The sequence below is a fragment of the Cricetulus griseus genome, chromosome 8 (assembly GCF_003668045.3).
Source record: "Cricetulus griseus strain 17A/GY chromosome 8, alternate assembly CriGri-PICRH-1.0, whole genome shotgun sequence".
Taxonomy (NCBI): domain Eukaryota; kingdom Metazoa; phylum Chordata; class Mammalia; order Rodentia; family Cricetidae; genus Cricetulus; species Cricetulus griseus.
Genome location: NC_048601.1, coordinates 29,269,726 through 29,296,505, shown reverse-complemented (window position 1 = coordinate 29,296,505; position 26,780 = coordinate 29,269,726). Strand labels below are relative to the sequence as shown.

General features: G+C 47.4%; 1 protein-coding gene across 29 annotated transcripts in view; it reads left to right on the top strand.

Annotated features, from left to right (window-relative positions):
- Positions 1-26,780, top strand: part of Tsen2 (tRNA splicing endonuclease subunit 2) — a 73,513-nt gene that overhangs the window by 28,589 nt on the left and 18,144 nt on the right. For 22 of the 29 annotated variants that reach the window (XM_035448389.1, XM_035448391.1, XM_035448387.1 and 19 more), the window contains 8 exons: positions 4,150-4,358; positions 5,540-5,599; positions 6,188-6,269; positions 8,974-9,010; positions 14,968-15,472; positions 16,330-16,407; positions 23,098-23,148; positions 26,081-26,219. In XM_035448389.1, the coding sequence (XP_035304280.1) occupies positions 4,170-4,358; positions 5,540-5,599; positions 6,188-6,269; positions 8,974-9,010; positions 14,968-15,472; positions 16,330-16,407; positions 23,098-23,148; positions 26,081-26,219 (1,141 nt within the window). In that variant the 5' untranslated portion in view covers positions 4,150-4,169. Of the gene's footprint in view, positions 1-304; positions 398-496; positions 761-4,149; positions 4,359-5,473; positions 5,600-6,187; positions 6,270-8,973; positions 9,011-14,967; positions 15,473-16,329; positions 16,408-23,097; positions 23,149-26,080; positions 26,220-26,780 lie in introns of those variants that run through there. The other 7 variants (XM_035448394.1, XM_035448393.1, XM_035448388.1 and 4 more) reach the window with 6 other exon arrangements.

Here is a 26,780-nt window from a genome sequence, read left to right as displayed (position 1 = left end):
GCATCTTTAATCCCAGCATTGGAGAAGCAGAGGTAGGCGCATCTCTGTGAGTTCAAGGCCAGCTTGGGCTACACAGTGAGTTCCAGGCAAACCAAAGCTATGCCGTGAGACTTCTGTAACCTCAAGAGGAGGGGGAAAAAATGGATTTTGTGGGATTGATGTGGGGGGGATATATGACCCAGTAGCCCTCCTTATCAGATTCAACTGGGGAGTGGGGCGGAATAAGGTATCTGCGATACTGTGCGCAGGCGTTCTGCGCTTGGACGCGGCGGGTCGATTCTGCGGCTGCGCAAGCGCCTGACCCTTTTTTTGTTTTGTTTTGCGACTTCGCTGCTTGACGGCTGTAGCACCGCCCCCCGGGTTGCCCGGGTAACGGTGGCGCGCGTGGTCTGGAAAGGTAAGGCTGACTGGAGGCCAGAGGCCTGGCGGTTCGCTGTGGTTGTGTCCCCGTGCCCAGCGTGTGAGCGGCGGCCTCGGGCGCGAGTCGGGTGCGGGCTGTCTGTCACTCAGCGCCCACGGGCACAGCGTCGTGCGGGCCGCCGAGCACCCTGCTCGGACTGACAGGGTGCCGGCTGCCCCAGAGCCGAGCTGGTCCGCCCTGGCCCTCAGCTCTGCACCTCACTGCGCCGGAAGCAGCACGGGCGCAAATGTGTTTTCAAATGACGAGCCCGCGAGGGCTGAGAATGGAGCTCGGTTGGCAGCGGGTTTCTGTGCCCACGTTTGAGAGGCGGAGGCGAGAGGATCAGCTGGGTTTTATTTGGTTGGTTTTGGGTTTTGTTTTGTTTTTTCGAGACAGTGTTTCTCTCTGTAGCCTGTCCTGGAACTCGCTGTGTAGACCAGGCTGGCCTTGAACTCGCAGAGATCCGCCTGCCTCTGCCTCTGAGGCCTGGGATTAAAGGCGTGTGCCACCATCGCCGAGGATCAGCTGTTTTTAAGGCCATCCTCTGCCACCTATGAAGTTTGAAGCCAGCCTGGGCTACGTGTGGCTCCGTCTCAAAAAGTAAAATAAATAAATGATAAGGGACCACGGGTGAGTTTGGCCAAGGTAGGCTTGTTTGACACCTGGTCCAAGAGTGTTGGGAAATTAAATGCATCTACCTCTTCCTTTATTGTTTGTTCCTGAGTTGACATTTTGGAACGTCTAAAAGGGGTTAGTTATGCTGACCTTTGGGTGTGATGGTTCGAACCTTTAGCCCCGGCACTTGGGAGACTGAGGTAGAGAGATCATAATGAGATTAAAACTAGCCAAAGCGACACCAAAAATGTTAAATGAAAGTTAGGCTGGCAGATCAGGGAAAAAATGAAGGACAGGCCTTGCTTTTGGAAGACAGAAATACGCTTGTGGTGCTTTGGCATCAGGCATGCCCAGGCTTGGGAAGTGAAGAGTTCCAATCTTCTCAGGTACATTCAGTCCCGAGTCACTTTCCTCACCTCTACAGTGGGAGTAAGATTAATGCCAAGGCTGGGACTGCGGCTCCTTCCATAGAGCGTTTTCTTTGAATGAGCCAGGCCCTGGGTTCACTCCCCAGCACTAGGAGAAAACAAGTTTCAGCCTTTGCATTCAGTCCTCCACACCACTGACCCGGTCTGCCCTATACGTTAAATGTGCCTCAGACACCTAAAAGATGTCCTTCCTCTTTTTGTTTATGTACCTATTTATTGATTGTTTTTGTTTTGTTTTTGTTTTTTTTGAGACAAGGTGTCATTCTATAGCCCAGGCTGGCCTGGAACTCAGAGCAATCCTCCTGTCTTAGTCTGAGTGCTAGGATTACAGGCATGTGCCACCACATCAGGTCTTAGTTCCCTAGTAACAGCTTTGAGCAATTGACTGACCTCAGCCTCTTTATGAAATAAGGACAGTTCTCAGGGGCCATGTGTCTGTCCCTGGCCCAGTTGGTGCCTGGAACCCTGAACCTGCTTACTGTTATGCCCAAGTCATGAGCCCCCCAGAGACCACCAGGAGTCTGAGTTTGTATGCAAAAAACAACCTTTATTGCAAGCTCCAGCTTGGATTTTCATCCATTCTGACATAGAGGTTGGACCAGGGAGCCCTGAGCTTAGTTGAGGCAGGGTTTTTAAGGAGCAAAGGATGGGGGCGACAGAGGAATTCCAGATTCAGATGGGGGTTGAACTCCTGATTTGTCAGACAGTGATTGGTACTGGCATTGCTGCAAGGAAACTGGCAACCTATATGCAAGTTAGGTAAGCTATTCTTAATGTTCTGGAGCATCTAGTTCTTGTTTGTCCCAATTATGATTGGTCCCCTGCAGGGTAAGGGTGAGGCCTAGTCCCAGTATTGTTAGTCTGCAGCCTGTCATGGCTGCACTGATATTAAGTTAGGCCTCTTTACTTGCAATGGTTCCAGGTTTGTTTCTGTTGCCCTTTTACATCGTGGTGTTCTGCTGACACTGCAGCAAGAAGCATTTCTCTTTTTAAGCTGCGTTTATTTTATCCATGTATTTTGCCTGCATGTACGTTCTGAGACTAGCTGCTCACATAGTAGCCACAGTCAGGAAGTAGTGTGGGCTTGCTTTCACCTTTTTCTGTGCTCTTGAGGCTGCAGCCCATGGGATGGTGTTGTCCACACTCAGGCTTGGGCTTCCCATCCCAGCTCATCTAACCTAGACATGCCCAAGGGCTTGCCTCTGCAGTAGTCTATCAGGCTGACAGTCATCATATCTAGTTACAGTGCTCTCAGGAGAACAACCCTTCAGCTCCCTTACCATACAGTAGCCACGGTCATAAATGCCGTTATATATGTCATGTACAGTAATGCTCAGGTATGTTTCCTTGAAGGCCTAAGAACTTAACTTATTTTGGTGCGTTTCCATCTGGAACACTGTCAGTTCTAAGACAGGGCATCGTGATGATTGCCTTCATAAACATACCTGCATGCGTATATATGCTTGCACTACAGACATACAACACTTAAGTGTTTGACCCATGTGTCTTGTCTGTGGACCACATACATGCAGTGCACATGGAGGCTAGAAGAGGACATTAGGTCCTTAGGGTGGGAGCTGCCATGTGGGTGCTGAGGATGGAATCCTCTACAAGAACAGTGCTCTTGCCACATCTTTTCTTTCTAGTGGTCATGAAAGGTGAAAGCCGCCCACCTCCTCAGGAGCAACTCTCCATTGTCTAATGGACGCTGGTTTGAGTGCAAGGACACCCAGATCATTGTCCTTTGTGAGGGGTTATGTATGTGACCTTTAAGTTTCATGTAACTTCTCAGGTTAACTCATGTGCAGACCTGACCCTAAACAGCTTCAGGTTCGAATCCCCCACCCGCCCACCTGATGACAGCATCTGTCTGTCAATTTCACTGTACACATTTGCATGAACTATGGCTCATCAGGACTGTTGTGAGCTGTTACCTGGCAGCAGCCCTTGTGTTACATCCAACTGGCTTTCGTGTGTGTTCCACACTTGTTTTGTCTCCTTGGGTCAGTGTGAGACCCAGAATAAAGAGGTCTTGACTTCAGCTTCCTTGGTTCCTTCTAGGTAATAATGCCTTACATGTTTGGTAGCTGTGTGGCATCTCACTCACACCTAGTTCATAGTGAGCAGGCACAGCCTGTGCCTGAGCAGGACACACAGAGCGGGCCTGGGCTTTGGACCGCACAGCCCATCACTCACAAGACCCTGTCTCAAGCAAAAATAAATAAATAAACAAACAAACTGAAAACCCTGAGAACTGACTGCCCCAGGCCTTATGATGTATTTTAGAGTCAATGTTTGGAAGAGGGAGGTCTCCCTAGACTCACTCCGCTGAGGATGCATTCTTGCTTGGTTTTGTCTGTACATCTCAGTACCTCGGAGTGTTAGCAGTCCCTCGGCGGCTCTGAATGTCTTTTGGTCAAGAAAGGAAAGTATGCTGTTCTTAAAGGCAGGCATTCTCAGAGTGTGAGGCTAGGCCTTGGTGCTACCAGCCTCAGTTAAGACGGTGGCACTGGCTTCTGGGAGGTCTCAGGCTTTGGGACAACCTTGGTGACTGATCTGTGTGATCATGTCCCTGTCCCATGGCGTCTTCTAGTTGGTTGTTTTATAGATACCCTGCCTTTCTCTGGAGACCATATGAACCCGGTTCTGTGTGTGCTGGCTGCGTGGGCCGTGATTACTGACCAGTTCTCCTCCTCTGTCCCCTAGAGGCCTGTTACCCTTGAAGAATGGCAGAGGCAGTCTTCCGTGCCCCGAAGAGGAAAAGAAGAGTATATGAGCGTTATGAGTCACCACTGCCCATCCCCTTTGGTCAGGACCAAGGTCCCAGGAAGGAATTCCGAATATTCCGAGCTGAAATGATTAGCAACAACGTGGTAGTCAGGGACGCAGAGGACATGGAGCAGCTGTATGGGAAGGTAAGCCCAGCAACTCTGGTGACATCTTGAGCAGGCCCCTCCCAACCTCTGTTGTGAGGCTGAGAGCTAGACACACCCAGCCACAAACCCAGCTTCCAGTACCACATAGGGTGAAGTGTGTATGTTAAAGACAAACAAGTAATTTACAGAAGTGTAATGGGTAGAAACTGAAGATCACCCCCACTGACTTCTGTCCCTTCCCAGTGGCACAGGGTCCAGCTCCTGAGCAGAGCCAGGGCCTGTGGAAAGTTCCCCAAGACCTCTGCTCTCTTTCCGGTCTGGAGGCTTGTTAGATGAGGGCAGCTCCTAGTTATAGCAGTTATAGGCTTCAAATAAGACTGGTAGCTTGCTTCTCCCCACCTCTCCCACTCCACTCCCCATATATTTTTTTATTACTGGGGAATTTTAAAAGGCAGCCTGATGGAGAGACAACAGTTAAGAACAGTGACTCCTCTTCCAGATGCCCGGGATCCAATTCCCAGCACCAGAGTGGCAGCTCATAACCATCTATATTTTCAGGTCCAGATGATCCAATGCCCTCTCCTGGCCTCTGAAGGACCACGCACACATGTGGTATATAGACATACATCCGGGCAAAACACACATACACATGAGATTTAAAGGAATGGATCTTTTTTGTTGTGTTTTGGTTTTTTTTGTTGTTTAGTTTTTGTTTTTCAAGACAGGTTTTTCTCTGAGAAGCCTTGGCTGCCCTGAAACTCAATTTATAGACCAGGCTAGCTCCAAACTCATAGAGATCGCCTGCCTCTGCCTCCCTAATGCTGGGATTAAAGGTGTGCACTGCCTAGCAAAAGTAATTTTTTAAGCAGCCTAGATAAAATGTAGCTTATAGCCAAGAAGTTCACCCCTCATAAGCCTACCTTTCATTCAGTGATATTATGAATGTATAGAATGGTTCCCTATCACCACAGTCCTGTTTTAGTATTTGTGTGTTTGGTTTGGTGCTGGGGATTGGGTTGAGGTCCTTGTCTCCCACCTCTGAACTGTACCTGCTATCCCCACTGAAGTCACCCATACCTATGACACCAAACCCTGTCCCCAGTCCCAGCTCAGGACAGCTGATGGACATCCTGCTTATCTTTTACCTTCTCTAGAGAATTTGCTGTGAGGTCAATGGGGCCTTGGTGCATTAGGCCTCATTGGGCCCTATCTGCTTACAGCTTACTGCTGAGGCCTTTGTTCACAGTGTGCAAGATGGGATGAGACTTGTCATATGCTGGGTATGTTTTAATCATATTTTGTTGGTTTGTTGTGTTTTTTTTTATAGTCAAAAGCAGGGAAAGTATGTATTTGGGAGAATCAGCAGGAAAGACAGGGATACTTCCAGTGCAGAATAGGAAGGAATCTAAGAGGCCTTTGTCTGTAGTGGGCATAGCACCCACTCCCAAGCATAATGCACTTCTGAGCCACATGTGAGAAGAAGCTGCCCCTGCCTGCTCTGGTGCTCTCAGGGTGCCAGGCACAAGCCGAAGTGATTCCTTAGGAGCTAAGTGAGCTGGTACTGAAAACCATGGGGCTCAGAGATGACCCATGATTAAAGTGCATGATGTCCTAAGTTCAGACCCCAGTACCCATGGGAAATACTCAACATTGATGGCACCCAGACGTGTGCACACATGCACCTGCACACCCTGCTGTGCACACACATACCTTCACTTCCACGCACGCACACACGTACACCACACACAACAGAGGTGGCAATGTATGGCCATTAGAGAGTCAGGGAAACACGAGGCTGTTAAATAGTTTTATTCTGCCACAGCTGCAAACCTAACAACTGAGCACCAACCATGTTTTCTTTTTGGAAGGGTTACTTTGGAAAAGGCATTCTTTCAAGAAGCCGTCCAAACTTCACAATCTCCAATCCCAAGCTGGCTGCCAGATGGAAAGGTAAGCTGTGTGTGCAGCTTTCATTTGGTGCTTACATGTCCTGGTGAGATGGTAAGTTCTGGAAGAGAGGCACACTGACAACATTCCTGCCTGGAAGTATACAAAAATATACATCAAAATTGTTCTTTGTTTTGTTTTAGTGTGACTTTTTTTTTTTTTCTTTTAAGAATGTCTCCCTACTTAGCCCAGACTAGCCTTGAAATCAGGATCTCCTACGTGCCGGCAGACCAGGCAAAAAGATCCTATGGTTCTTGGAAATGTGTTTCACCTTCTTTGGAATGGTTAGAAGTCTTACATATACAGGACTCTGATTTCAATCCATTTACAGGGGAAAGTATTATTCAGGCTCTTTTGTTATGTCTTGCCTGGCAGGATGCTGTGTGTAGGAAGTTCTGCCTGCCTGTGCTACTGTCAAAATGAGCTTGGTGTTTTATTTGCAGAGGTAGAATTTTCAGTAGCTATGGCATTGTTAAACATACTGTGGGGCTGGTGGTGTGACAGCTGGGTTGCTGAAAATGCTTGCCACCAACCCTTATGACCTGAGTTAGATCCCTCGAACCCTGTGTTAGTTAGGGTTCTCTAGAGAAACAGAACTACTAAAATGACTGCGTGTGTGTGTGTGTGTGTGTGTGTGTGTGTGTGATTTATTCATATATAGGATTTATTAGTGCAGCTTACAGGCTATAGTTCAGCTAGTACGACCGTGGCTGGCTGTCTCCTGACAGTCCAATCAGTCAGTAGTTGTTCAGTCCAGGATAATGGATGTCTTAGCCGGTCTTTAGTATACGTGGGAATACTGAAGAGGTGGACTCTGATGCCAACGAGAGGATGTCTCAGGAGCAGGATAGATGAACTTGCCAGTAAGAATGAAAGCAAGCAGGCAAAAAGCAAATGCTTCCTTTTTTCATGTCATTTTATGTAGGCTTCCACTACAAATGATCCAAACAAGACAAATCCCCCACAGGTGTGCCCAGCTTCTTGGATTTTAGTTAATTTCAAAAATAGCCATCACAGGCCCGTATGGTGGAAGGAGTCATTACTTGGAGTTGGCCTTTGACCTCTATACATGCTGTGGCACATACACATCCCCACACACAAATAAATGGAGTTTAAAGTTTAAAACTAATTAATGTGCATAGCTCCTTCATTTACAATTCTTTTCTCCTAATACATTTTCCAAGGCATCATCATAGTTAAGCAATACCAGTAGGTTAAAACAAAAGAATTACCAGGCATAGTAGTATATGCCTTTAGTTCCAGCACTTGGGAAGCAAAGGCACGCAGATCTCTGTGAGTCCGATGTCAGCCTGGTCTACAAAGTGAGTTTCAGGACAGTCAGAGCTACATAGTGAGACCCTATCTTGAAAAAGGATAAACAGACAGACAGACAGATAGCCAAAAAATTTTTTAAGGCTAAGTACAGTACAATGGTTCTCAACCTTCCTAAGGTTGAGGTTTGATACAGTTCCTCATGTTGTCGTGACCCCTCCAGCCATAAAATTGTTGCTACTTCATAACTATAATGTTACTACTGTTATGAATCACAATATAAATATCTGATATACAGGATATCTGAGATGTGACGCCCACAGGGATTGGCCTCACAAGTTGACAACCACAGGTATAGTGGTTTAGACCTGTAATCCCAGCAGGTAGGAAGCTGTGACAGGAGGATCACCACCTAGAGACCTGTCTCAACAGGGGAAAAAAGGATAGAGATGTCAGGGGTGGGTGGAGAGCTGTGAGATGATTCATGTAAGACAGTGTAGAACTTACTCACACTGAGGTAATAGTTCAGCAGCTGGCCAGAATCTCGAAAGCCTGACAGTGTGCTGAGTTGGTGAGGCAGTGGCAAACTTCCATTGCCACAGGTAGATAGGTGTGTGTGCACACGTCTCAGCCCTTACAGAGGGAATTTGACCATGTTTATCAAAATTATATTTGTATTCTCCCTATAAGCCTAGATTCGTCTTAACAATGCACTGGAACCAATAGGAAGAAAAGCAGCCCAGGCTGTTCTCCGAGGTCCTGTTTGTAATACTTGAAGAATAGAAACAACCCGGTGGAAAGAGAAGGGTGTCAATTGCAAACACTAGTGTGTTCCTGTAAAGAAATACATAAGCTGGGCCGTGAGATGCACATCTTCCTCGGCCACACTTCCTAACCCTTCCAAGTAGTGCCACTTCCTGGTGACCGAGTGTTCAAATCTGTGAGCCTACAGGGGCCATTCTCATTCAAACCACCACAGTGCTGGATCTGAGAAAGGAGACAACTTTCCTAAAGGCAGAATGAGCGGGACTAGGAGTAAAAGCTAGACTAGAGAATGACCTGAAAACACTTTAGAAGAAAGGACTTGTCCTACTTGGCACCCAGTGGTAGAGCTGGAACTCAAGGCCCCATACCCCAAACCACACCACCATCAAGGGTCTCTCCAGCTCTTCCTGCTGAGCTCACACACAGGGCCCAAGCATTCAGGCTCTATTATATCTGCTTCTGAGCTGGGGCTGAGGTTCTGAGGGCCCGTCTGAGCCAACAGGAGGATGTGGGTGCAAGGTAGGATGTTGGTCAGAACAAGCTGGCTATGGCCAATGTACATCATCGCTCAGCTGTGTAACTAGACCTTGAAATGATCTGTCTTTTTTAGTGCATTTTGTTCCCTCTAAGAAAGTCTGTCTGGAACTAATAGAATGTCTTTCTGTTCCAGGTGTGCAGACAGATATGCCTATAATCACCTCAGAGAAGTAAGTAAGGGTGGCTTACTTACTTGGCTATGATGTAGTGGTGTCTTCTTGGGTCTGGTGTTAGGTAGCCTGTGATGACACAACCTTGCACCTTTGTTTTCTCCTGATAGTAGATAATACTTGGAAACTGTGTCTGAACTTAATGTGGTTCAGATGCCCTCTGAAACGTGTTGCTAGTTCAGGTCAGCCTCCCAAAACACCAACCCATCATGTCGAGAGTGTGTTATAATGTCCTGAGACTCTGGGACTCGGGTTCTGAACGACCTCCCAGCCCCTGTGGACAGATGCTCCTGCCCTCTTGCTTGTTCTACACACTGTAGGGTTAGAGGGTTTCACAGAAGCCCCTGTCAACCCCTCTTAGACATTCTGGAAGCATTTCCCCTGACTCCACAGACACCAGCTAATCCCAGCATGTCCATGGCGTTGCCCAAGCATCACCTCTCCTAGAATTTCTCCCTGCGACAATCCTCTCTACTGCCCCACAGATTGGGCCTACTGCCCTTTTTTCTCTGTACCATCTCTCGCATGCTTGGGTTCGTAGTTAGTTCCAGGCATTTCTGTAGCCTGGACTTAGTGGTCCCTTGATAAGACTAGGACTAAGTGTGGCTCATGTCTATAATCTCTGCACTGAGACAGTAGGATTTCTGTGAGTACAAGGCCAGTTTGGTCTACATAGTGAATTCTAGTTCCTCCTGGACTATAGGGTAAGCCCTTTGTCTTGGTCAGGGTTACTATTGCTATGATGAAACACCGTAACTAAGCAACATGGGGAAGAAAGGGTTTATTTAGCTTACAGCACTGTTCATTATGAAGGAAGTCAAGACAGGAACTCAAACAGGACAGGAACCTGGAGGCAGGAGCTGATGCAGAGGGGTGGTGCTACTTACTGGTTTGTTCCTCATGGCTTGCTCAGCCTGCTTTCTTATAGAACCCAGGACCACCAGCCTAGGGATAGCACCACTCACAATGGACTGGACCCTCCCCTATCAATCACTAATTAAGAAAATGCCGTACAGACTTGCCTACAACAAGTCTTGTGGAGGCATTTTTCCCCCTAGATAGGGTTTCTCTGTGTAACAGTCCTAGCTGTCCTAGAACTCGGATTTGTAGACCAGGCTGGCCTCGAAATCACAGAGATCCACCTGCCTCTGCCTCCTGAGTGCACCACCCGGCTGGAGGTATTTTCATAATTGAGGTCGACCCTGTCCTCATCCGCCAATGACCCCCTCCCCCCTTCCCCACCGCATACCCCTTTCTCATAAAACAAAACAGGGGTCTAGTCATCCCAAACCTTGTTTGTGCTCTAGTTCAGATGCCCCCGTCCACGGTGATGTTCCCATCTTCTCACCTGCAATGGAGAGTGTCACAGCTCTGTGCCCTGCTGGCAAGCAGAGTATCAGGGAGGAGTGTTCCCAGGTTAGGCTTGGAGTAGGACTTAGACCTTGGTGAAGCCCCCATCACACCCAAGCCACAGTACACAGGTCACTGCCCTCAAAGCCAGGATTCAGAAACAAGACAGAGGCTGAAGACCCCTCCTAATCAGGCTCACTGTGTAGATGACACAAGGTCAAGCCTGTCCAGGGTAGGGAGCCCTACCTCCCTGTAGGGCACCACTCAGTGGGCACTGTACTGTCCGAAACATGCTTCCTCCGCCCATGCATGTTTCCTTCAGCTGCCAGCCCAAAGGCCTGCAGACTCAGTGACATGAAGCAACAGAAATTGATCTTCAGTTCTGGAAGTCAAAAATCCAAACTGCAGATTCTGACAGGGCTGCCTCCCTCTGGAGGGCACAGGAGGACTTTTCCTACCAGTATCAGCTTCTGGTGGCACATGCAGCTCTCCGTCTTCTTGGCCAGTCCCTGACTCCTCCCTCCCTCCCTCCCTCCCTCTCTCTCTCTCTCTCTCTCTCTCTCTCTCTCTCCTCTCTCTCTCTCTCTCTGTGTGTGTGTGTGTGTGTGTGTGTGTGTGTGTGTATGTGAGACTCCCCTCTCTCTGTATGTGAGTGTGTGTATGTCTCGGTCTTCTTGGCCAGTCCCTGCCTCCTCTTGTGTGTGTGTGTGTGTGTGTGTGTGTGTGTGTGTGTGTGTGTGTGTGTGTGTGTGTGTGTGTCTCCTTGTCTTTTCCTCCTTCTGTTAAGTACACCAGTCAGGATGACCTCATCTTAAATTGAAAAAATATACTAATGGAATAGCTTTCCCATTACTTAGTGGGCTCAGCTCCAGAGTGAGAGGAGTTGACACAGGAGAACAATGCAGCAACTGTTAATGGCAGTGATGCTGGAGTATGTTATGTGAGAGGTGCTGTGCACGTGATCAGCTTCTCTCTTGTCTCCTAAGTCCTCACCTCAGCCCATGAAGACCCCCTCGATCCTCTTGAAATCCATGTTCTGCAGGTGAAGAACCAAACCATGGGAAGTTAAATCCCTTACTTGAGGTCAGAATTGGGCCTTCCAAAGCTGGCTCAGGAATGGCCCAGATAATAAATTGACATGGTCCATCAGGTAAAAGAGGTGATCCGGCCAGTGGGAGAGGCATGTTCCGACCTGGGAACCTGAGAGGTGTGGGGTTCTTGCAGCCTTGAGTGAGTTTGCTTCCAGTCCTAGCTGTGCCTCCGCCCTCCACCCTCTCCCCTTTACTCACTGGCACCTACTCTTCTCTGTTCTTTTTTTATTACTATCATTATTTTTGTTTTTTTGAGACAGGGTTTCTTTGTGTAGCTTTGGAGGCTGTCTTGAAACTCGCTCAGTAGACCAGGCTGGCCTCGAACTCACAGAGATACACCTGTTTCTGCCTCCCAAGTGCTGGGATTAAACACATGCAGCACCACCACTGCCCGGCCTCTTCTCTGTTCTTACCACTCCTCCAGGACTTGGCTTTTTAAGGAATTTCCAGCTAGCAGGAGGACACCACTCTGGGACCTACATGCCACACACCCAGGCTATTTACTGTCTAGCTCTTTCATCTGTCCTTACTCTGGATTTCTTCCGCACAATCCTGTGGCCACTCTTGTTGAAGTATTAGGTCTTCTGAGATATGACAAGGCATATCTCAGGTGTGCAGTGACTATGGCATGTGACAGAAGAGAGGAGAGGCAGAGGTGCCAGTGGGTTAGCTCAGACTCAGAAGAGTTAGGTCCTGGGCCATGTGTAGGTTTTAGTACAGTGTGTGCTGAGACTACCCCTGAAGCCTTGACAATAAGAGAGCAAGCAGATGTGTAACTTCTTGGGCACATCTGTGTTGCACCCTTCACATGCCTCCTTGAAGTTCATCCTTGCCACAACCCCTTGAGGTGGCACACAGAGTGTGCAGGTGAGTCCCTGAGCCTGAGGAGGCAGGTTCACACAGCAAGTATGACTGCCCAGGCCACAGCCCAGGGCGGAGGGGAGCCCAGTGTGCTTGCTGACACTCTGGATCTGTGCAAAGTGCAAAGGAAAGGGGATGGCTGAACCTTCACTTAAGTGACTCTTCCAATGTGTTTTGGATTTTAGGTTTTTACTTTTTTCTTTTTTTTTTTTTCTGTACCTTTGCTTTTGCTTTTTTTCATGCCTGATGTTTTACCTTGTAGCTTAGGCTGGTCTAAAGCATGCAGTCCTCCTGCCTCAGCCTCCAGTTTGCTGGTATAACATACTTGCACCACTGTGATTGAGTCATATTTTTAAGTCAAGGGATCTGCAGTTGCTAGCACAAGAAAACTTCTTTCTAGATCTTTCCAGCATTTCTACTGCATGTGTTGGTCACAGGGCCACAATGTCCCCCAATTTTAAAAGGTTATATGTAGCAAGATCTTTGTGAGCCAGTAGGACTAGTATCCCCAATTTTGTAGGGGAGGAAATAGAAACAGAAGCTAAGAAATCTACACGGTACTAAATGATGGAGTCCAGACTAAACCCCAAACGTGCAATAATAGAATCTCCACATTTTATACTGTTACCATACAGGTTTCAGACCAGCCTTGCCATGATTCAGTCTTTAAATCCAAGATTCAGTCAAGCCTGGTTGGCACAGGCCTGTAATGCCAACTACTCCAGAACTGAGATAGTGGGAGAGGGTGGAAGGGGAGAAGGGAGTGGGGAAAAAATGTATAGCTCGATTTTCTTAAAAAATGGCAAAAAAAGAAAGAAAATGAGGCAGAAGAATTGGCAAATTCAAGTCCAGCCTGGGCAACTCAGAAAGACCCTTTCTCAAAAGAGGAGGAGTGGGGAGAGATATGCCCCGTGGTAGAGCACTTGAGCACTTGCCCTTGCTTGTGGCCCTAGGTAATCCCCAGAACAGCAATAAATGAATTAGTCAAAGATTCAGTCCCAGTGTACAAGGATGTATGTTCATTTGTGTGTAGGAAGACCAATGTGAACAGCTTGGGTTCTGATGAGCCAAGGTGAAGCAGACACCAGTCTTTCTGGGTGCAAAAGGCAGTTTGCCTGCTGGATTGTATGAGACATAACAGTTTGTGCACCCTGATATATCCAGGCATCTAAGCACACAGGTGAGGAACACATCCAGCAATGTCCTGATACAGCCTTGTTGTCTTCATGGTCTTTGTACCTTGGCAAGTGCTCAGTTCTTTGAGTATAGAAATGTAATGTGATACTATATTCTGAAGGGGGATTTATTTCAGTGTGTGTGTGGTGACGGCTAATCTTAAATGTCAACTTGACACACGTGGGAAGAAACCATGGTTCATTGCTTCTGTCAGATTGGTCTACAGGACATTTTCTCAACTAATTGATGGAGGAGGGCCTAGACCACTGTGGGTGGTACCATCCCTAGGCAGGTGGGCCTGAGCTGTATATAATTCAAATAAATAAAAGACCCAGAGACAGATACTGGGATTCAAGCTGAAGACCAGGAAAACAAAACAACCGGCCACTAGCTCTCACCTCTAGCTCAGGCTGAAAGGGCTGATGCACGCACAAGCTCTTCAAGTCTCAAACTGTTGCCTCTCCTCAGTGTGGCTGCCTCTCCTCAGTGTGGCTGGAGAACAAATGCCTCCTTCTGAATCCTTGCTCCTATCTTGTTACCCCTCTAGTGCTTCAATTAAAGGTGTGAGCTATAATTCTCTTTTAGACTGATTCAGTCTTGTGTAGATCTAGGTGGCCTTGGACTCACTGAGATCCATCTATCTCTTAATCCTGAGTCCTAGGATTAAAGGTGTGTACTACCACTGCCTAGTTTCTGGATGCTGGGATTAAAGGTGTGTATCACCACTACCTGATCTCTATAGCTTGAGACTGACTTTGCTTTTCTGAATCCTCAGTCAAGCTTTAATAAATCATAAATAATATATCACTACAGCTGTATAAGAAAGCTTGCTGACCATGAGCTAGAGAGTGAGTTGGTAAACAAAGTTCCTCCAAGGCCTTTGCTTCCATCCCTGCCTCCAGGTCCTGCCTGGAGTTCCTGCCCCAGGTTCCCTCATGGTGCCTTTAAGTTCTAAGTTTTGAAATAAACCCTTTCCTCCCCAAGTTGCTTTTGTTCAGTGTTTCATCACAACAGAAAGCAAGCTGTATATAAGGCAAACCATTTCTTTTTATGTCCAATGATGTTCGTGGATACCATGAAAAGTATTGATTGACATTTGCTTTCCAATACTAAACAAAGGATCTTATGAAAGGAGTATCGGTAACGAACTGTGAAAATAAGATAAAATGGACACCAGTAAAAGTCAATATTTTCTCTGCCTTATTTACCAGGGTCTCTTGGTTTTAAATTACATAAGTTTTCACACTTTGTTAAATGGGGGTTAATTTTTTCAAAGTAAGCAAATGATACCAAAGGGCCAGTGACACATCCATGTTGCTGGACAGTTAGATGTAGGAGAATGTGAAGGAGGTAAGCTCTGCCTGTAATCCACCCTTCAGGAAAACTCCACATCTTGGTGGGCCATCATGTAGACTTTTTTGGTCATTTTGTTGTCTTGGAGTCGAGACGGTGTGTTGTTGACGGTGTTCCTGTGGGCAGGTATCAGCATCGAGTGGAATGGGCCATGGATTTCATGCGTAGGCAAGGCCAGGAGGAGAGCACTGTGCAAAAGATCTTGACAGACTACACAGAGCCACTTGAGCTCCCTTGCAGAAAAGGGAAAGAAGAGGTCCCTCAGCATGACCCGCTCAACTCTGAGGCCAACTCCACCCTAGAAGGCAGAGTGGGAAAGGACGAACTCTCTGTTACCACTGGAGGTGCTGGACAGTCAGATGACTTGCAGGGTCTCAACACACACTCAGACTGCCTGCAAGAGGGGCCTGGCCAAGCCACACTCACCGTGGCTAGTCCATCTAGCTTTAATGGACATGTGATAGAAGACACCACAGTTCTGCCCCAGGTCCCCTGCCGTATTGCTCAGGATGGCCTTTGGCCTGAAGACAGCAGCCAGGCAGCAGGAGAGAAAAGGGCTGCTCATGAGTATGTACTCGTAGAGGAAGAGCTGTGTGATGTCCAAGAGGAAGACGAGGCCCCAGATGAGAAGGTATGTAGAACAAAGTACCATGCCCCTCATCTGGGCTTCAGTTACAGTCAACCACAGTCTGAGAACGTTGCTGTTTGTCTTGGCTTTTTAAAGAGAGACCACATCCATTACTGCTCTCACCACAGTGTTAGGATCCCTTTCCTTTACTGTTAGTCACTGTTGTTAGTCTCTAACTAATGCAGACTTTGCCGTGGCTGGATGTGGATAGGAAAAATATAACAATGGGGTTAGTGCTACCCATGGTTGTAGGTATCCATCAGGACTCTTGGGGTATGTCCCCTGGAGATTCGAAGGCTGTCAGTCATTTCTCCAGAGCTACCTGCTGCTGGCCAGCAGAAGATATCAGCCCACCCAGGTGCCCTTCACTTGCCGTGGGGCAGGCCTGTGATGACACTGGGCCTGTATGGTGCTTCTGAGGCCACCACTGAAGCATATAGTTCAGTTGCTCAGCAGTTGAAGACAGTTTCCACTAAAATTCAAATTTAAAAAAAATTTAAAGTAAGTTAAAACAAGTAATCCTCTGTGTCTTGTTTGGGAGAAGAAAGGCAGTGTAATTGCCTGATGTCGGGTACAGCTAAGAGAATGAAGATTCTGACACCGAAGAACAGGTCTTGTACAGCTTGTGAGTGGGAGACACTGCGTTTAACAATGGAGTATCACATCATTGGGAAAAAGCCCATGGGATAGTGTTAGCAGCAGAAAAATCAGAGCATCTTTTCCCACGAAGGTTATTTTACTCAGTAGCATGTTAGCATTGGGCTTATCAAAAAAATGTTCATTTGGGGATTCAGTCTTCATGACAGGCGGTATTCACCTGTGTCCCAGGTGACTGGTTCTCTTCCTTCCTTTCTTTGTAGTTGCTGCAAAGAAAGAGACTGGTGTGCAGAAGAAATCCATACAGGATCTTTGAGTATCTACAGCTCAGCCTAGAAGAGGTATGTATGCATCTTGCTGGCTGTCTCAGCCCTGGGTGAGTCTAGCCCTGTGCGCCGTGCACCTGAACCCTCCTCAGAGAGCAGTTCTGTGTAGAATGCTAACTGCTGAAATACCTGCCGAGATGCTGATCCTCCGCCTGTCTCATCAGTTCTGAGTGTGTTGGAGCTGGGCTGTAGCTCAGCGAAATCACTAAAATGGCATGTGAAAGTCGTGGGTTCAAACCCTCAGCAAGGAAAGAAAGGAGTTTTGAGCATTTAAGGGGTTTGTATGAGCCCTCTCATCTTCCTCCCTTTTCCTCTCTCCTCCTCCTTCCTCTTCTTTTCCTTCTTTTTTTTTTTTTTTTTTTAAGTAGGTTCTTGCTGCATAGCACAGGCTAGCCTGAATTCACAGCCCCCTGCCTCAGGTGTGCTAGGATTTAGGTGTGTGCCACCACACCTAACTTAATCCTTCTTTCTCATCACTGTTCCAAGATATTGTTAGGCTTTTCTATTCTTAGCTTGTTTGTTTGTTTTGAGGCAGGGTATCATGGTGTAGCTCTGGCTGCCCAAGAACTCAAATCTATAAACAGCTGGCCTCAAACACACAGATCCTCTGACAGCCCCGTGAGTGCTGGGATTAAAGGTGTACATCACCGTGCCAAGCTTATTTCCATCAGCCTTTTAAAAATTAATCTTTACTAAGGTGTAATTAGCATACCAGTTCATTCATTGGAAGTGTGTAACTCAGGCTGGGAGTGAAGGTTGTTGACAGAGTACCTGCCTGGTATTCACAGAGCCCTAGGTCAATCCCCAGAACTGTAAAAAAACAAAAACACAGTCCACCTGGTGTGGCCACTTGTGCCTGTGGCCTCAGCTGCTGGGAGACTGAAGAAGGGTGAGCATTTAACCTAGAAATTCAAAACCAGCTTAGACAGCATAGTCAGACTAGTGATGCATGAACTCACAAAGGTATAAAAACTGATTTATTAAGGGGTGCAATGAAAAGGACAAACTCACAGTTACAAAGTAAGGCTGAAGCCGCCACTGATCCCACGCTGCCACTTGGGTCTCCCACCACGCCAAGTATCAGCCAGAATAAGAGAGCGCACATTCTCCTCCAGCTTTTCACTTCTCAGGTAGCACCCCAGGCCACACCCTAAGGCCTGCACCCCAACGCAATTGGAGGAAAGAATTCCCACAACAAGAGAGGGAGAGAATTAAAGTTTTCTAAATCACAGAACCGACTGTTGTGCTGTGTGACTGTGATCACGTACCGACTGCTGAGTGAGTGAGTTGATTCTAGGCATTTCCTTCTGCAGAATCACTTTAGTGTGCTCCACTCACTGGATTAGCTGCATTCTGAAGTGTCTGTCCTTCTAAAAAATGACTCCACACTGCCCCTCTGATATCTTCCTCTAGCTATGGTTCCACTTGGTTGAGACCCTCCCTTCTTGCCCCCATCTGCTCTGCAGACAGAACTCTGTCGTTCTGCTGTGGGAGACAGTGGGCCCTTCCTGGGCTTCTCCAGTAGCTCTGCAGCACCACAGCTCTTGACAGACATGTGGGTCTCTGGAGAATTTGTTGCGTTCGTCCACAGTGGTCTTCTCAGGGCTGTGTCTGTAACCCTCTGTTCCTGGTCCATACTTCTTCCTTCTGTTCTCATCTCATTGACCCCCTCACTGTTCTCCCCCTCTCTCTGTTCCCCTCTTACTGAACCCCGTGCTGTCCTCTGTAGATAAACACACCTCCTGCTCTCACCTGGATTCCATTGCCTTCTTTCCGTTCCAGTCCCCCTCCCTGAAGATTTCATCCTCTCATGCCATCCTTTCTGTGTTTATGACCAACACACATAAATTTCCATATAGATTCGGGGAAAATAGAGAGTTGCCGGGGATACCCTGCAGAATTTGACCTGAGCCGGGCTTGTTTGGCTTCACATAACGATCTTCATTTTCCCGCATGTGTATCATTTTGTTTTTCTTTTGGTCGAATGAAATCCCATTGTTCGTGTGTGCCGTGATTTCTTTATCCTTTGTACACAGTAATTATCCTTAGGTGATGAGATTCTCCTTGTAAGCCCTCTGGCCAACTGCTGGGGGAAGGAAGGCTGGTGGGGCCTTGGAGGGATGACGCAAGTAGGGATGTGTCCTTCCTATTAGAGCATTTCCAGAGCACCTCCTGAGTGGCGGGCAGGGCAGGGTAGGTGCTGGAGATGTGAGCAGGAAAAGGACCTCCTCCCTGTTCTTCAGGGGATCTGCAGTTGGGGTGGAGGAGGGGAGCTCCTGCCACAGCACCTGCCCCTCTGCCTCACCTGCGTTATCTGCTCCAGATACCGTGGGGACTGCACTGTGCTTGTTTGATTTCATGGAAGAGGGAGCATCCACAGGGGTGTCTCTCATTGGCCCATGATTAGGGCTCAAGAGGAAGTCACACATAATGAGAACAATGGAATAGTGTGTGTGCTGGTCTTAAGTTCCATGTGCATAGTCTTAATGTCTCTGCTAAGGACTAATTTGTGTGTTATCTCAAGTCCTCATATCACCCTAGATCCTGTTGTAATCTTTCTGATGGGGAAGAAACTGAACCGCAGGCTGGTTAAATTCCTTGCTCAAGATCAGTACTTGAACCTAAGCCATCTGACTGTACAGCCTGAAGTCTGAAGCATTTGCTGGGAACTGCCAATGATAAATAAGATGATGGTGACCGGGATCATAACTCCATGGCACAGCAGTTACTTAGCATGCCTGCAACCCTGGGTTTGCTCCCCTCCATGTTAAAGATAGAAGTGAAGTAATAGACAAAGATAAATAGGTCTTTAAAGATAAATGGTAGCCCACACCTTTAATCTCAGCACTGGGAAGCAGAAGCAGAGGGATCTCCGTGAATTCCAGGTCAACTTGATGTACATATCAAGTTCCAGGCCAGACAGGGATACACAGTGAAACCCTGTCTCAAAAAAACAGAAAAGATATGTAGGGAGAAAATACTGGCCTCTTCAACATAGAGGGTGACATTCCAGGATGTTTCCCCCAGAGGGTTACAGTGAAGATCAAATGAGATGTGTCGTGTGTCGGGGGCCTTTCCTGGAAGGCACACAACTTCGTGCACATCTCTCACCAAGATTGTGACATCCCTAAGTGGGACATGGCCCCAGCTTGGTTTTTGATTCTCTCTGTGGTCCTGACACAGAATAGCAGGTACTTTTGTTTGTGTGTTTTTTCCTCTGAATTTAAAATGAGCTCCTGCGGAGTTTGGTTTGATTGTAGCTTGTGGAAGGATCTGACTTGCTAAGGAAAAGCTTAAGGGGAAGGGGGGGGGTATGTTTCAGATGCACTCCTTTCTTCTTATTCAGTGTAACTGTTCTCTTGGAGTTCATGTTCAGTATCAGATAGCACATTAACTTAACACAAACATAAGATACACGCACATGGCTTTCCTGGCTGGGTTCCTGACTCTTTGGTGGCCTTCATTCCCTCCCCCATAGCAAGTTGTCCTCTCTCTAAATTGTTGACACCCATCATAAATTAAGAAAACTTCACAGTGACTGCATCACATGAGTGACTTTTGCCTTTTCCTCTGTTGGATGCTGATGGCTGTAACACAGATAGCATCTTCCATGGGTGGCATCTTCTCTGTCCTGCTCTTGAGCCGTGCCCACAGCAGACTGTTCCACTCTAACTGATTCTGTACGCTCTCTCTGTATCTCTCTCTCTCTCTGTCTCTCTCTCTGTCTCTCTCTCTCTCTCTCTCTCTCTCTGTCTCTCTCTCTCTCTCTCTCTCTCTCTCTGTCTCTCTCTCTCTCTTCCTTTAAGGAGTCATGTAATCATGGCAGGCTGCTCTGTAGCTTCAGAGAGGTCTGCCTTTGAGATCTGATTTTCCAGTTCTGTGGGCTCTACCTGAATAAGCCACATGATGGAAAAACTGTCATCAGGTTCACTCCCACCTCAGCACCCAAAAGGGAAAGCTTCCTAGTGATGCCACTTCAAAGACCCCCCTCCCCTGTCTTGTGAGGGTTTGACTCCAAATAAAAATGTCATAGTGAGCCGGGTGTTGGTGGCACACACCTTTAATCCCAGCACTTGGGAGGCAGAGGCAGGTGGATCTCTGTGAGTTCTACAAGGTCTACAAGAGCTAGTTCCAGGACAGCCTACAAAGCTATAGAGAAACCCTGTCTCAAAAAACAAAACAAAACAAAACAAAAAATATCTTAGTGAGATGAGAGAGATAGTGGTTAAGAGCTCTGGCTCTTAAACTCAAGAGGATCCAAGTCCTGTTTCCATTACCCACGTGGTGGCTCCAGTTCCAGGGGATCTGATGCCCTCTTCCAGCCTTCTTGGGTCCCTGACACACACATGGTGTACATACATACACACAGACAAAACACCATACACATAAAATAAAAATTAAATCAAATTAAACCACTCAATGAAGGCTTGAACACAGGTCTGCTAGACCTTATTCAGTCTCCACTATGCTCTTCTGAGGCTGATTCTTTTTTGTATTGCACCATTCTGAACCAAGGAATGCAAATTTGACAAAATGAAGGGAGCTTGTCTACCAGAGGAGACAGTTTAATCTTTTCATGGTATTTCTAGTCACCCTGGGCCATCAACAAACTGCAGAATTCAATCTTAGGAAAGGTGATGACAAGAGTGAGGCCAGGGCCAAGTTGTAGTAGGCCTGTAGGGCTGTGGGCAGCCCTGAGAGAGCTAGACCAGCCTCGGGACATGTAGACCAAGCTGACGAAGGTACAGAAGCCCCTAGTGCATCTAGCCACCTGGGCCTAAGCCAAGACAGGGATTGGGGTTCCTTTTGTAAGGATTCAGGCATTATGCTGGCCTGACCCTGTCATCTGGCAGAATGCACTCAGGCAGTACCCTGGTCAGCCCAGGGTTCCATGACTACCAGTCTGCACACGGGTGCAAAAGACCCTTTAAAAGGAAGACCCCTACCCACTTACACTCTCCCTCTCTCTTTCCTGCTATTTCCCCTGGGGCAGACAGGACTTTTCCTGTGTCCCTCTTCTGTCCTCTCTGTGCTCTGTGTGTGTGTCTCTTTACCTCTTTTCTTCCCCCCTCCTTTTTTTTTTTTTTTTTTTTTTTTTTTTTTTGAGACAGGGTTTCTCTGTGTAGCTCTGTAGACCAGGCTGGCCTCAAACTCACAGAGATCCACCTGCCTCTGCCTCTGAGTGCTGGGATTAAAGGCGTGCGCCACCAACGCCCCCCCCAACGCCCCCTCTTTCTAATAATTCCCTCTCGTGCTTTATCATCATACCATTCTTTTTTAGCTTTTTTAACCTTTTTTAATTCTTTTTTATTTAAATTAGAAGCAAGGTTGTTTTACATGTCAATCTCAGTTATTTCTTTTTTTTTTAAGATTTATTTATTATATACAGTGTTCTGCCTGCATGTATCACTGCAGGCCAGAAGAGGGCACTAGATCTCATTACAGATAGTTGTGAGCCACCATGTGGTTCCTGGGAATTGAACTCAGGACCTCTGGAAGAACAATCAGTGCTCTTAACCTCTGAACCATCTCTCCAGCCCTCCTTTCACTCTTTCAACACAAGGACTGAGCATTCACCAAAGGGGAGCTAGACAGTCTTTTAGGCTGAGGTACAGCTCCAGGCTTGGTTCTGCCTGACTTGATCTTCTCCTCAGAGAGGTACATGGAAGAAACACACTTCCAGACAAAAGCAAATGCTCTGGGGGAGGCAGGCAAAAGAGTTGCTGGAGCCTGTGGTGAGGAAAGGACCATTAACGCGGCAGAGAGCAAGAGTGAGAAGGGCTGGGCATACTCCAGGACCAGTACTGAGCCACCACATCCTGCTCTAAATAGTATTCTTACAAAAAATAACTTTTCCAAACCAAGCTGAGTGAGAATATTGGGCCTGTTTTGCAGATCATTGTGAGGTCTGGCTGTGATGTCTCTGCCATGGTCTCACCATGGGCTTGGGGCTTTTCTGCCTCCATCCATGTCCTCCCCCACCTACCAGGAACACGAATGAGGCAGAGAGTATTGAGTTTGAGACCCAGGACCTCCAGACAGCCTTAGAGAGCTGCAGTGTGGAGAACCTCAGTGTCCAGTGGCTCTGGATGGTTCCAAGGAGGTCACTGAAGTGCTAGGCCCTGCACCCTCTCATCCCTGGCACTTCTGCACCTTTCAGCTTTCTGGCCCTTTATTGCCACATGTACACCAGGCTGTAACAGGAGGAGACAGTGAGGAAAAAAGCCAAGTCCTGACTGTACTCAAGGACCCTCCTGCCCTGAACCTGGAGGCAGGACTGTTTGTAACTATTTGTGGCTATCGTGTCTCATGCCCTTTCAGATATTTTGATGCTAGAAAAGTCACATTGGGGTGTAATTTGACAGGGTAGTTCAGGCATGCTGGAGGTCCTCAGTCTGCAGTCAGTAAAATACAAAGAAACCCAGTGTCGCTATAAGCTATCTTCTAATACCGCCCACCACGCCATCTCCTGGGTGCCTGAGACTTGATGATTGTAGTAGATCCTGATGCCCGGGACAGAAGCCACAACATGTGGCTGTTGGGATGGGATTAGTGTTTGGGAACATATTGGCTTTGTCAGAAAGCTATTTTTATTTCTGTTGGGTGTTGCTGGGGTGAACAAGAGTGTGCTAGAGGGTTGCTTTACATGCCCACCCTCGGAGAGCAGCAGTGCTTCTAACAGGATGGTTCCCTGTTTTGTTGTAGGCTTTCTTCCTGACATACGCCCTGGGATGTTTAAGTATTTACTATGAGAAGGTAAGTTTCTGTATACACATAGTCTCACAGTCTGATGTTAACAGTGGGTTGGCCCCTTCCCATGGAGCTTGAATACCAATGTGTCAACTTTGACTGAAAAAAGTAGGAATTGCCTTTTTCCTGTAAGTTTTGGGTTTGGAGCCTCAACTGAAGCACTTCAGGTACAAGTCAGGGTGACCCTTTTAGATTGTGTCTTCTTCAGAACGTTCAGGAAGTACAGCTTGGTATGCAAGAAGGAAACCTGTATCTGTATGGTACTAAAAACACCAACAAAAAGCACTCAGGAGCACAGTGCCTGTTTGACATATGTGAGGCCTTGTTCCACCCCTAGCACTGCAAAAATAATCAAAGTTACCAATATATCCTTCCTGTACATTCCTGTGTCGGGCCCTCTAAATTCACTGGTTTTTATTTGTTTGGATTTTTTATATTTTGGGTTTGTTTTTTGTTTGTTTCACTTTTATGTGTATAGGCATTTTGCCTGCATGTTGATGCAGCCCATTCATGCTGGGTACCCACAAAGGCCAGAGAGGGCATTTGATCTCCTGGAACTAGAGCACAGACAGTTACGAGCTGCCATGCGGTTGCTCTTAACCACTGATCAATCTCTCCAATCCTTTGTGTTTGTTTTCAAGTCAGGATCTCCCTTTCCAGCCTAGGCGGGCCTGGAATCCCATGTGTAAGCCGTGGTGCCCAGCTTGCCTGTGCTGTTTCTGATCCTTCCTGCCTCTTAGTAGTCGATGCATTAACAAGCTAACTGAGGCTCAGAGAAAATAAGCATCTCAGCCAAGGCCACCTGGCTAGTGTGGTTAGAATCAGCTGGTAAACCCATATCTGAGTGTCTATGGTTTCACCTTGGTCAGGGTGTTGCCCTCGCTGACCTCAAGGCATTTGAAGAGGGGGTGACCTGTCACTGGACATTTTTTGTCCTTTGTGAATTGAGAACCTTACTGATGTAATGCCTATTCAAACTATGTAAGATACAAAGGAAGTGCTTGTGTCTACTTCTTAGGGATCCTCGGGCACCCTGCTCCAGTACCCCACTAGAACTCCACCTTCTTGGGGACACTTATTGAGGGATTGAAGCCACATATACAGGGACAAAAACTAATCCTAGGTGCTTACAAGAACTATTTGTTTTCTGGGGGCAAAGCCCAGGGCCTTGTTGACCATAAGCATATGCTCTGCCACTGAGCTGTGGCCCAGCCGTATCTGTGGAATTAAAGCTTAGGCTGAGCTGAACTGAGCTTGTCTCACAGGGTGACTGAGCCCCAGCCAGCTGACGAGTTGATTCTTTCCCAAAGCAATGGAACGAGGAAAGACGCTTTCCAAACCCAGCCAATTGCTTGTGACTGTTTGCTGCTGGAACCTGGAAAAACATTCTTGTTCTATTCTCTGGACACAGCTGAGTTATTGTGCTGCTCTGTCAGGGGCCATTCTCCTATCTGAAAGCTAAGATGGAGCCAGGGATCATCTTTGGGTCTTTAATGAAAATTTCATTTACAGAATTAATTTTACTCTCCTGAGCCTGGCCTGACATTGCAGTAGCTGCTCACTAAAGGGCAGTGTGTTTTAACAAACAGATGGGGGATGTTCTGCTGTATATATGTTTCTCTTATTGGTTGATGAATAAAATACTGATTGGCCAGTAGCCAGGCAGGAAGTATAGGCAGGGCTACAAGAGGAAGGAGTAAGGAGAGAGGGTGAAGCCTTGAGAGATGTGTCATGTAGGACACTCCAGGCATTCTCTGGTAAGATAAGGCCATGTAGAAATGCATAGTCTAGTAGTTATGGGTTAATAATTAAGAGAGAATTAGCTAGTAAGAAGCCCTAGCCATTGGCCAACAGATTATAAATTAATATAAGTCTTTGTGTGTTTATTTGGGGCTGATCGGCTACGGGACCAGGCTGGACAGAAACTTTCATCTACAACAAGCTCCAGTGGGCTTATTACACTTTAGTCCAACACTACACATTGCCCAGATCCCCACCTTTTACATGGCCTCTGACCCTTGCCCTTTGCTGTTTCTCTTTCCTAGATGTTAGCTTTTCCAATTCCTTTTCTCTCCCACTCCCTCTCCCTCTACCCATCCCTCTCCCTCTCCCACTCCCTCTCCCTCTCCCCCTCCCTCTCCCCTTCTCCCCCTCTCCCCTCCCTTTCCCCTCTTCTCTCCCCCTCCCCCTCTCCTCCTCCATCTCTCCCTCTCCCTTTCCCTCTCCTCTCCCTCTCCCCCTCCCTCTCCCCCTCCCTCTCTCCCCCTCCCTCTCACTCTCACTCTCACTCTCACTATCCCTCTCCCAAGGATGGAGCCTGGAGCCTATGTGTGCTGAGCCCATGCTCCATCACTAAGCTGCACCCCGGCCTCATTGTTCTCTTTTCTGAGTTCTCTAAAGTCCTGCTTCAGAAGACATGAGTGAGAGCTTTGGGTGGGAGCCACATGGGTCACTGGAGACTTTTCTAATGATACTTGGGAAGCAGATGTGAGAAGACGACAAGTTCAAGGCCAGCCTGGGCTACAGTTGTGAGACTGTCCCTCACCCACAAAGCCAATTGTAATAATATGTGCACAGCTTTTAAAATGCACATATGCATGAGGATGGGCTGTAGCTCAGTGGTAGAGCACTTGCTGGAGTGTGCACAAGGCCCTGTCTTGCACACCCAGCACTGCAAGGAAAAAGAATGTGATTAACCTAACATGAACCAAATTACCAAGGTTACTTTTGTTGCTTTATCATGCTGAGATAGACATCACAGTAGCACCTGGGTTGTGAGGAACCACTCAGTGTAGGCCAGGTCTCCTAAATGAATCCCTTGTTTGTCTGCATTGCTGCTGCAATAGCATGCTAATCTAGATGCCTGCTCCTTACTGAGTGGGAGTAAATACATGCAAACTTATGTCTTTTTCTTTTTTTTTTTTTTTAACAACTTTAGGAGCCTTTAACAATAGCAAAGCTCTGGCAAGCCTTCACTGCAGTCCAGCCCACCTTCAGGACTACCTACATGGCTTACCATTACTTCCGAAGCAAAGGCTGGGTGCCCAAAGTGGGGCTCAAGTATGGAACCGATCTGTGTGAGTAGTTCTGGGTGTGTGTAGAACATTCGAAGACACCATCAGCCCATTTTTCCTGGGATGGGTTAAATCTACAGTGAGAAGGCAGTGTGCTGAGGAGGCCCACGAAGGCTTGCCTGATCGTAGGCGAGAGTTCTTTGGCACCCGCTGCCCTTCAGCCACGTACTTGTATGATTGTGGTCAGGCCTGTGTCCTTGCAGCTTCTCCTGCCTCATCCTCCCCACGAGCAGAGTCCTAGAGTTGTGAAGATATCCCCAGCCGTCATGTATTGAACACACACTGACAGGCGTGGTGCTGTACATTCCTGTGGCACTTTCCTTATGGCAGCCCTTTGCTATTCGGTTTGCCACTTGGGCTCCTTGTTCCAGTGTGGAGAGGAAAGGCCATGTACCCTCAGTGGTTTCTAGAACCAATCACTTTCAGGCTGTGGATTCTAGTGTGAGGCTCACAGGCACTTCTGTATGTCACTGCCTCCCCAGTGATCACCTGGGGGATGTGAGCACAGTGAGAGTTGTGTCTGGGAAGGGCTTGCTGGGCAGAGCAAACAGCAGGCACAGAGGC